At 39.5% G+C, this 11,814-nt stretch overlaps 1 protein-coding gene and 2 gene segments (V, D, J or C); 1 reads left to right on the plus strand and 2 right to left on the minus strand.

Annotated features, from left to right (window-relative positions):
• The window catches only part of hltf (helicase-like transcription factor), a 33,559-nt gene extending 33,277 nt beyond the window's left edge, over positions 1 to 282 (minus strand). Inside the window, exon 1 of the mRNA XM_032500222.1 lies at positions 277 to 282. The gene's annotated coding sequence lies outside the window, so the exon portion shown is untranslated. The remainder of the gene's footprint in view (positions 1 to 276) is intronic.
• Positions 283 to 6,132: 5,850 nt separating this feature from the next.
• The window catches only part of LOC116670018 (Ig kappa chain V-VI region XRPC 44-like), a 39,840-nt gene continuing 34,158 nt past the window's right edge, over positions 6,133 to 11,814 (minus strand). Inside the window, 2 exon segments of the V gene segment in view lie at positions 6,133 to 6,430; positions 7,624 to 7,660. Of these exon segments, the coding sequence occupies positions 6,341 to 6,430; positions 7,624 to 7,660 (127 nt within the window).
• Positions 8,202 to 11,814, plus strand: part of LOC116670019 (Ig kappa chain V-III region MOPC 63-like) — a 62,121-nt gene continuing 58,508 nt past the window's right edge. Inside the window, 2 exon segments of the V gene segment in view lie at positions 8,202 to 8,359; positions 8,452 to 8,764. Coding sequence covers positions 8,308 to 8,359; positions 8,452 to 8,764 — 365 coding nt within the window.

Below are 11,814 nucleotides of genomic sequence, written 5' to 3' on the forward strand. Positions count from 1 at the left end.
AGCAGTGCAGTTCTCTGTCACACAAAGCTTTAGTTTCCTCTACAAACACTGGAACTCCCATGGATCAGAGCAGCAGGTGTGTTCCTCCCCCCCTCCCCCACAGAGCTCCTGTCTTGGGCTCCAGCCAGCCCCTCTAGCCCTTACACTGGCTCCTGTGGAGGGACTGGTTCTGGTTGATGAGCCATGTATGGACGGACATTGCCCAGGAGTACAGCTCTCTAACATCCAGTGCTACCTGGCTCAGGCTAGGGTGACTGCTGCTGCGTAGGCGTCCACTGTCTCCTCCTCCGAGGAGCTGCTCAGGACCCCTCTGTCACCTCTGTACCGTCCAGCTCCCAGCTCACCACGGCTCCCTGGGGAGAGTAGCACAGTCAGCAGGCACGACCAGCGTTGCCGAGCCCCCAGAGAGCTGCTAGAGGAAGGGGGAAGCAGAGAGACTGATGGCTGCAGGACCTCTGACATGGAACAGCGTGGAAGTGGGGACAGCAGAGAGACACCAAGGAGCGACATTAACTTCTACTGAAGGGACAGACAACTGCACATAAGACACTTGATACATGACAGAGGTTCCACACTACTGGGGAGTAGCGCTGTGTGAGGGATACTCTGTGGTGGAATGTAACCTAGTACGTTACTACAGTAATGTACAAAATTGAATGGTACTTGCCTTAACTTGAGTATTCTCATTTCATGATACTTCATACTTCTACTCTACAATAGTTAAGAGGGAAATATTGTACTTTTTACTCCACTACATTAATCTAACAGCTTTTTGAACACAAAACACATGTAATTAAAAAATACTATGTTTTATGTTACAATAAACTCTCCAACAACATGCAGGTCTACAAGTACAGCTGAAACGATTAGATGATTCACCCCAGAACTTTTCAGATCGTTTCTGGTTTCTAAAATTTGACGTTTTTTCTGAATTGACTACTTTTACTTTTACATCTTCAAGTACATTTTCCTGATGATCCTCATTCCACTGCTGGTGATGCTGTGATCACAGAGAGGAGAGGAGCTGAGCATTTTAAATTTAAAGCAATTACTCTTTAAAAAATACTGTTGAACTCATCATAAGCATGAATAAGACAACAATTTACATGACTTTAAAGGTTTAAATCTTATATAGAATATGAATTAAAGTTCACTAAATTAAAACTTCTCATCTGCTTTATGATGTCTGACGGTAAATAACTCATCCCTGAGATGATTTTCTTTTGAAAGAAATGTAACATCTGTGTACAGTTCAAGACTTAGTCATCTGTCTGTTTCACTTCCTTTTCACCACTTCAAACTAACGGACTGTGAAGTTGAACTACAACGATACAGCAAATAAATTTAATCTCACTTACTTGTCATAACAATATATTTTACACCAAACAATTGTTTAAATGTTAGCATAAACAAACTTGGAACTACATTTTGCTGCTATTTTCTGAACTATAAAAAAAATTTCAGAGAAGTTTCAAACCATATTTTGTGAAAAAATCTGTATCTGTATCTGATAAAAGAAATCTGTATATATTTTATCATAACATCATCTTTAATACTAAAATAATCCAAAGTTTCTACTGTTCTCAATCAGTCCACAGGGAGATGTAGCCTCTACTGACTCACCTCATCTCTCCTTTCTGTTTCACAAGGACAGGTGTGCATGAATGTGTTTTGCATGATTTTCATGCATCACTGCTCCTCACAGTTTTAAGTTTCTTATGGCACAGAGAGTCTGAACTGTTTCCATGCTCTCACCACTGAAAACTGCATCAGGATGATGTTGCCAATAACTCTGTTTGTCATGTGTTGGGTTTTGCTGAGTCGGGTGAGAGATTCTGACTAAGTAGCTGACATTTAAGGAGAATTTGTTGTGTTGTGCAATTTCTGTTTGTTCTTTTAATGTTTACGTCCAGTTTTCTTTATGTTTTGGTCTTCTCATTATTATAATTTAAACTGCTGCTTGTTGTTAGCTATTTAACATTTATTCTTAAGGTCACATTTCTTTTCTTATTTCAGAGTCTTCTGCCAACAATTTTCTGACTCAGGCTGACAAATCCAAGTCTGTCAGTCTTGAAGGGACTGTGACCATCAGCGCCTCGGGGAGTTCAAATATTGGTGCTGATCTCAGTTGGTACCTTCAGAAACCTGGACAGGCTCCTAAGCTTCTTATATACAGCGCATCCACTCTCTTCACTGGAACTCCGTCTCGATTCAGTGGCAGTAGATCTGGTTCTCACTACACTTTAACCATCAGTGGTTTTAAGGCTGAAGATGCTGGAGATTACTACTGTCTGGGTGCTCATGGTGGTGGAGTGTTCACACAGTGATTTAGAGCCGTACAAAAACCTCCTTCAGTTTGAGTGAAGTGAAAGCGGCCTGCTGCAGGTGCAGAGGGTTGGTGAAGAGACTGTGATGAGGAGAACTGGTCCAGTGAACACAACACAAGAGTCATCAAGCAGAACCACAATCAATCTAAATAAAACTGACACACACTCACAGACGCTCTAACACATCTAGATTCAAACTATATGTATATAAGTATATTCTTCTCAGTTAATTTAACTCTTTATAGGTAAAATGGGAAAGTTACATTATTGTTGGTATATTGCCATTGATATCAAAACCACATTTAACAATGTCTCTACTTATATAGCTGTACAAAACCATCTAAAACAGTTCAAAGAGAAAACATTTCTCACGTTTTACTCTTTTTCAAAACAAATCTGAATGATTTCAATCCATAATTAGTATTTTCCATTCAAATGTCACCAAAGAAACAGAATATATCTGTATTATTAGCTGTAGTAAACATCAGATGTGATACTAGATGATCAAGAAGGTTTTACATAATGAACAAATTATAAAAGAAACACAAAGAGCTGATTCATCACAATCCACAGTTTTATTTAATGATGGTTATGTTCATTCCACATTTTTGATGAATGAATACTTTCTCTTAAGTGAAACTAATTAAATCATTGTACTTGAAAGTGATGACACAAAGAAGAACATGCAGAAGATGAGTATTAGAAAGCAACACATGCACTAAAACAGAGTAGAGAGCTGTGAGCTCTATCAAAGAAGCGCATCATTTCCAACAGGAAGTGTTGCGAAGCTCTACTCTGAGCACGGTCAGGGTCCAGGCTTTGAGTGACAGGGCTCTGTCCATTCAGACTGGCCTCACAGCTCACTGAGCCCGCCTTCCTCCACTGGTCTGCAGAGAGAATCAGGGTGCGGTCCAGCTGTGGCGGCCGTCACTCCCCAGGACCTCCAGGCTGTGGGACACCCCTGAGGAGCTGCTGCGCCCCCCACCTTCCAGCCCAGCCTCCAGGCTGAGGGGACCCCCGCTGGCCAGACACACCAGGGTGGCACTGTCCTGCGTGTACGCTCCTCTCTGGAGGGGGAGGAGGCTCAGGGTGGGACGCACCACACCCACTGGAGGAGAGAGGGGGGAGAAGGAAAGACAGAGGAATCAGAGTGAAGGCTTGGACATAAAGAACATGACCTACTGGTCTTTCCATATCTGATCAAATAAAACAGAATAACTTGCTGCTGTGCTCTCATAAATCCCAGTATCAGACCATCAGACAATGGTTCATGAATGCAACTAAAACGGTTCATTGTAATTCATGTGATGACATCTTCATATGTGTTTTCTAATGTGTGACAGTGAACATCTCGTCCTGTGATGATTTTCTTCTGTTTAACTGACAGAGCTGAACACTCCTGTGAACACAGTTCAAAACCGTTGTCATCTGTCTCTTTCACTTCCTTTCCACTACATGTCAAAGGAATGACCGTGAACACAAGATAAACTGCATTTACTGACAAGTCATATTCGTATAAAACAAGAATACACATCATATTTATATTCCAAAAACATTTTTGAAAGTGTCAATTAAGGTTACATTGTGATGAATGTTAATTGGTCAATTCTACTTTTTATTTAATGTGAATGAAATAATGTTTTATATTTCTTTTTATTACAAATAGAATAGTATTATTGTTGTTTTTGGTTCTTTACATTTCATTATCTACAGACTGAATTAACATCGATTTTTACAAAGTTTCCTCTCAGATTGTGAGATCAGCCTCACTTCATAAAATAATTTAAAAAATTCAACAACATACAATCACTGAACTTGATAACAATATTCAATATTTGATGACACGTTATATCTGCTGTAGGTTGTATAAAATAAATAATCTGTGGTACTTACAGTCAACGGTGAGTTTGGTTCCTCCACCAAAAGTCCACCACAGTGATACAAACTCATGAAGTGGCCGTACAAAAACCTCCTGCACTGGGAACAAGCCTCTATCCACCGAAAACTCTCTTTTTTGGTCTCTACACTTCAACAGTATTAATTTATGTAATGCACTAAATTAATTAACTCGTACGACTTGAAATTGTTTCAACAATCAACATAATTTTTACTCATTTTATTGTTACTAATCACATTCAAGTGACAAACAGTTAATTTCCCCCTGTAATATATTTTCAAAATGATTTTTCATCATTTGGAAAACTACAAATTAAAAAGCAAAATGTGTTTAAATAAATCTTGATCTACAACATTATGTTTAAAAACTTTCAAAGAAAATTGTTAATCTCAGGTAATAAGGAGAAGAAACACAAGTATCCCAACCACGTGACGTCATTTATTCAAAAGTTTAAAATCCTCAATTCGCTATATATCTATTTTTTCCATCATAATAACTCCGTAGATGGGTTAATCCAAGCAGTATTCCTCCTATGTAGTGTCCCACTTGCCTTCATCTGTGAGAGCAGAGAAATCATTTCCATAGAGAGGAGGCTTTGCATGGTCAGCTGATCCTCCATTGAACGAGAAGGTTTATAGTCCTGGAGTTCAACACTGCGGACAGATCTGTCAGTCAACACAGCAAACACGACCATGACTCTTCCTCACCATCCTCATCTGGACGCTGGCCTGCTGCTGTCTTACAGGTTCTCATCACTCAGCAACATTCCAACATCATGTGCTGCCTTTTCTCTCTTTTATTCCTGCTGATAAATGATGTATTGGTTTTTGTCTGCAGGATGCAGCGGTCGGGTGACTGTACTCAGCCTCCAGTAGACATCTACTCCAGGATCCACTGTCACTCACCTGTAAAACCAACAGACCGATTCTCAATATGATGACGGAGATTGGGGCTATGCTGGTATCAACAGAAATCTGGACAGACTCCAAAGCTCCTGATAAGATACGCTCACACCCTTGAATCAGGAACACCAGCTCGGTTTAGTTGGCAGTGGAAGCAGCTCTGACTTCACTTTGACCATCAGTGGCGTTCTGACTGAAGATCAGCAGTGTATACTGTCAGAGTACCACATTGGGCCCAGTGTTCAACAGTGATTTGTCGCGTACAAAAAACCTCCCTCAGTCAGACTGCAGAGAACTCTGAGCTGTTACAGCAGGAACCGACTGCAGCTGCTGAAGAAAGCCTCTGACCACAGACCACTGAACATAGAGCTCAAAATACACATTCACACTAATATACTGTATACTATATGTATGTTATTTTTTTTCTTTTCTGTTAGTCTGATTTTCATTTATTATTTATATTGCATATTCTTTCTTTTATAAATATCAGCACTATCATTTGGTTTCATTTTCTTTTTGTCCATCACGTATTTAGAAAAATGTGATGTTCTGTCTTTTGCTTTTATCATTATATAACTACTATTATTCTAAGTTCAGGAAAACTTTCAAAGGTAACTATATAAATTGATCAATTCAAAAGCTTTCATTTCCCACGAGAGGAGTATCAATATCTTATTACTGTTTATTAAATAAAAGACCAAAGACTTCAATCATGTTATTCATCAGCAAAGCTTTATTAGCAGCAACACAATCATCAACATGACAGTAATTAAGCACACACACACACACACACACACATCCAGCTGCTGAGCTACACACATTGCTCTCTACGTTGCTGTCCAACACTTTACAGCAGTGCAGTTCTCTGTCACACAAAGCTTTAGTTTCCTCTACAAACACTGGAACTCCCATGGATCAGAGCAGCAGGTGTGTTCCTCCCCCCCTCCCCCACAGAGCTCCTGTCTTGGGCTCCAGCCAGCCCCTCTAGCCCTTACACTGGCTCCTGTGGAGGGTCTGGGTCTGGTTGTGGCCATGATGGAGGACCTTGCAGGAGTACAGCTCTCCTAACATCCAGTGCTCCTGGCTCAGGCTCAGGGTGCTGCTGCTGCTGTAGCGTCCACCCTTCTCCTCCTCGGAGCTGCTCAGGACCCCCTCTGTCACCTCTGTACCGTCCAGCTCCCAGCTCACCACGGCTCCCTGGGGAGAGTAGCCAGTCAGCAGGCAGGCCAGCGTGGCCGAGCCCCCAGAGAGCTGCTCAGAGGAAGGGGGAAGCAGAGAGACTGAGGGCCTGACCATGGGACCAGCTGGAGGGGACAGCAGAGACACACCAGGAGCACGTTAACTTCCACTGAAGGACAGACAACTGCACATGAGACACTTCTGACACATGACAGAGGTTCACACTGCTGGGGAGTAGCTGTGTGAGGGATACTCTGTGGTGGAATGTTACCTAGTACGTCGACTACAGTACTGTACAAATTTGAGGTACTTGTCCTTAACTTGAGTATTCTCATTTCATGATACTTCATACTTCTACTCTACTATATTTTAGAGGGAAACTTGTACTTTTTACTCCACTACATTAATCTAACAGCTTTTTGAACACGACACATGTAGTTAAAAATACTATGTTTTAGTTACAATAAACATCCAACAACAGCAGGTCTACAGTACAGCTGAAACGATTAGATGATTCACCCCAGAACTTCAGATCGTTTCTGGTTTCTAAAATTTGCGTTTTTTTCTGAATTGACTACTTTTACTTTTACATCTTCAAGTACATTTTCATTCCACTGCTGTGATGGTGTGATCACAGAGAGGAGAGGGACTGAGCATTTTAAATTTAAAGCAATTACTTTTAAAAAATACTGTTGAACTCCACATAAGCAGATAAGACAACATTTCATGACTTTAAAGTTTAAATCTTATATAGAATATGAATAAAGTTCACTAAATTAAAACTTCTCATCTGCTTTATGATGTCTGACGGTAAATAACTCATCCCTGAGATGATTTTCTTTTGAAAGAAAGGTAACATCTGTACAGTTCAAGACTTAGTCATCTGTCTGTTTCACTTCCTTTTCACCACTTCAAACTAACGACTGTGAAGTTGAACTAACACGAACAGCAAATAATTTATCTCACTTACTGTAAACAATAATTTTACACCAAACAATGTTTATTGTTAGCATAAACAAACTGGAACTACATTTTGCTGCTATTTTCTGAACTATAAAAAAATTTCAGAGAAGTTTCAAACTTATTTTGTGAAAAAATATCTGATAAAGAAATCTGTATATATTTTATCATAACATCATCTTTAATACTAAATAATACTAATCACTGCACATGTCTTGCTGACTTCAATATCAGACCAGGCTAATAGTTATCAAAAAATATCCAACACATAAAATATCCAACTGATTTTGTGTTTTATGACTTCTAATGCTAATTTACTATATTTTATGGTGTAGGAATGAGAATCTGTGGTACTTACAGTGAAAGTGAGTTTGGTTCCTCCACCAAAAGTCCACCACAGTGATACAAACTCATGAGTGGCCGTACACAAAACCTCCTGCACTGGGAACAAGCCTCTATCCACTGAAACTCTCTGCTTGGTCTCTAACTTCAACAGTAATAATTTATGTAATTACTAAATTAATTAACTCATGCTTCTTGAAATTGCTTCAAAAATCAACATCATTTTTCTCATTTTTTGTTACTTATCCATTCAAGGGACAAACAGTCCCAGTTCCCTCTTAATATATTTTCAAATGCTTTTTTCACATTTGCAAAACTACAAATTAAAAAAAATATGTTTAAAAAATCTTGTCTACATTATGTTAAAAACTTTCAAAAGAAAATTGTTATGTTAGGTAAATAAAGGAGAATAAACACACATAGTATACCAACCACATGAGACCATTTAATCAAATGTTTAAATCTCAATTCTCCCTTAATCTATTTTCCCTATAATAATCCATAGATGTGTAAATCCAACAGTATTCCCTGAATGTGTCCCCCGTTCCTTCTCTGTTGAGAGCAGAGAAATCATTTCCATAGAGAGGAGGCTTTGCATGGTCAGCTGATCCTCCAGTGAACTGAGAAGGTTTATAGTCCTGGGAGTTCAACACTGCAGGACTCAGATCTGTCAGTCAACACAGCAGAAAGCACGACCACCATGACTCTCCTCACCATCCTCATCTGGACGCTGGCCTGCTGCTGTCTTACAGGTTCATTCACTCAGCAACATTTCAAACATCATGTGCTGCCTTTTCTCTCTTTTATTTCTGCTGATAAATGAATGATTGGTTTTTGTCTGCAGGATGCAGCGGTCAGGTGACTGTGACTCAGCCTCCAGTAGTGACATCTACTCCAGGATCCACTGTCACTATCACCTGTAAAACCAACAGACCGATTTATCAATATGATGACGGAGATTGGGCTATGTTCTGGTATCAACAGAAATCTGGACAGACTCCAAAGCTCCTTATAAAATATGCTCACACCCTTGTATCAGGAACACCAGCTCGGTTTAGTGGCAGTGGAAGCAGCTCTGACTTCACTTTGACCATCAGTGGAGTTCTGACTGAAGATGCAGCAGTTTATTACTGTCAGAGTTACCACAGTGGTGTCGTTCACACAGTGATTTGTCGTCGTACAAAAACCTCCCTCAGTCAGACTGCAGAGACTCTGAGCTGTTACAGCAGGAACCGACTGCAGCTGCTGAAGAGGAAGAGACTCTGACACAGACCACTGAACACAGAGCCCAAAACACACATTCACACTAATATACTGTATATACTAATATATGATTTTTTTCTTCTTAGTTCTGATTTTGTTATTTATATTACATTTTCTTTAAAATTAATCAGCACTACATCATGTTGTGTTTACATTTTCTGTTGTCCAATCACGTATTTAGAAAAATGTGATTGTTCTTGTCTTTTGCTTTTATCATTATAACACTATTTTATTCTAAGTTCAGGACAACTTTCAAAGGTAACTATATTAAATTGATCAATTCAAAGCTTTTCGTTTCCCACAGAGAGGAGTATCAATTTCTTATTACTGTTCATTAAATAAAAGACCAAAGACTTCATCATGTTATTCATCAGTCAAAGCTTTATTAGCAGCAACATCAATCATCAACATGACAGTTATTAAGCACACACACACACACACACCACACACACACACATCCAGCTGCTGAGCTACACACATTGCTCTCTAAGTTGCTGTCCAACACTTTACAGCAGTGCAGTTCTCTGTCACACAAAGCTTTAGTTTCCTCTACAAACACTGGAACTCATATTGATCAGAGCAGCTGGTGTGTTCCTTCTGCTCCCCCCCGCCACAGAGCTCCTGTCCTGGGCTTCAGCCAGCTCCTCTAGCCCTTACACTGGCTCCTGTGGAGGGACTGGTTCTGGTTGTGGCCATGATGGAGGACCTTGCAGGAGTACAGCTCTCCTAACATCCAGTGCTCCTGGCTCAGGCTCAGGGTGCTGCTGCTGCTGTAGCGTCCACCCTTCTCCTCCTCGGAGCTGCTCAGGACCCCCTCTGTCACCTCTGTACCGTCCAGCTCCCAGCTCACCACGGCTCCCTGGGGAGAGTAGCCAGTCAGCAGGCAGACCAGCGTGGCCGAGCCCCCAGAGAGCTGCTCAGAGGAAGGGGGAAGCAGAGAGACTGAGGGCCTGACCATGGGACCAGCTGGAGGGGACAGCAGAGACACACCAGGAGCACATTAACTTCCACTGAAGGACAGACAACTGCACATGAGACACTTCTGACACATGACAGAGGTTCACACTGCTGGGGAGCAGCTGTGTGAGGATACTCTGTGGTGGAATGTTACCAGTACGTCGACTACAGTACTTTACAAATTTGAGGTACTTGTCCTTAACTTGAGTATTCTCATTTCATGATACTTCATACTCACTCTACTAATATTTTAGAGGGAAACATTGTACTTTTACTCAACTACATTACTAACAGCTTTTTGAACACAAAACAATGTAGTTAAAAACATTATGTTTCATTTTAAATAAACTATCCAACAACATGCATGTCTACAAGTACAGTTGAAATATTTAGATGATTCACCCCAGAATGGATCGTTTCTGGTTCTAAAATTTGCATTTTCTTAATTGACTTCTTCTATTTAATACTTCAAGTACATTTTCTTGATGATCTTTCTTCCTCCTGCTGGTGATGCTGTTATCACAGAGAGGAGAGGAGCTGAGCATTTAAATTTAAAGCAATTACTCTTTAAAAACACTGTTGACCTCATCATCACCATGAAAGACACAATTTACATGATTTAAAGGTTTAAAGAGGTTTAGAACATGATTGTTCAATAATGAAATCTTCTCATCGCATAATGATTTCTGACGGTAAATAACTCATCCCTGAGATGATTTTCTTTTGAAAGAAATGTAACATCTGTATACAGTTCAAGACTTAGTCATCTGTCTGTTTCACTTCCTTTTCACCACTTAAACTAACGGACTGTGAAGTTGAACTACAGCGACACTGCAAATAAATGTAATCTTACTTAATTATTTTAACATCTATTTTCAACAATTGTTAAATCTTACCATAAACAAATTAGGAACTACATTTTGAGGCTATTTTCTGAAGTATAAAAATTGCTCAGAACGTCATACCATATTTTGTGAAAGAATATCTGATAAAAGAAATCTGCAGATATTATCATGACATCATCTTAAATACTAAAATAATAATAATCTCTGCACAATGTTCTTGCTGAACTTCAATATCAGACCAAGCTAATAGCTATCCAAAAATATCCAAAACATATAAAATTCCCACATGATTTTGTGTTTTATGACATTCTAATGCTAAATTTACTATAATTTTTCATGGTGTAGGAATGAGAAATCTGTGGTACTTACAGTGAAAGATGAGTTTGGTTCCTCCACCAAAAGTGTACCACAGTGATACAAACTCATGAAGTGGCCGTACAAAAACCTCCTGCACTGGGAACAAGCCTCTATCCACTGAAAACTCTCTGTTTTGGTCTCAAAACTTCAACAGTAATAATTTATGTAATGTACTAAATTAATTAACTCATGCAGCTTGAAATCGCTTCAAAAATCAACATGATTTTTAATAGTTTTATTGTTACTTATCACATTCAAGGGACAAACAGTTAATTTCCCCGTGTAATATATTTTCAAAATTATTTTTTCATCATATGCAAAACTACTAATTTAAAAAAAATATATGTTTAAAGAAATCTTGATCTCCAACATTATGTTTAAAAGCTTTTAAAAGAAAATAGTTATTCTTAGGTAAATAAAGGAGAGGAATACACTCAGTATATACAACCATGGTGACGTTGTTTAGTAAAAATGTTTAAAATCCTCAATTCTCCCATTAATCTATTTTCCCATCATAATAACTCCATAGATGGTGTAAATCCAAGCAGTATTCCTCCTGATGTAGTGTCCCACGTTGCCTTCAGTCTGTTGAGAGCAGAGAAATCTTTCCATAGAGAGAGGCTTTGCTGGTCAGCTGATCCTCCAGTGAACTGAGAGTTTATAGTCCTGGGAGTTCAACACTGCAGGACTCAGATCTGTCGTCAACACAGCAGAAAGCACGACCCCCATGACTCTCCTCACCATCCTCATCGGACGCTGGCCTGCTGCTGTCTTACAGGTCGAAT

The sequence above is a fragment of the Etheostoma spectabile genome, chromosome 20 (genome assembly GCF_008692095.1).
Source record: "Etheostoma spectabile isolate EspeVRDwgs_2016 chromosome 20, UIUC_Espe_1.0, whole genome shotgun sequence".
Lineage (NCBI taxonomy): Eukaryota > Metazoa > Chordata > Actinopteri > Perciformes > Percidae > Etheostoma > Etheostoma spectabile.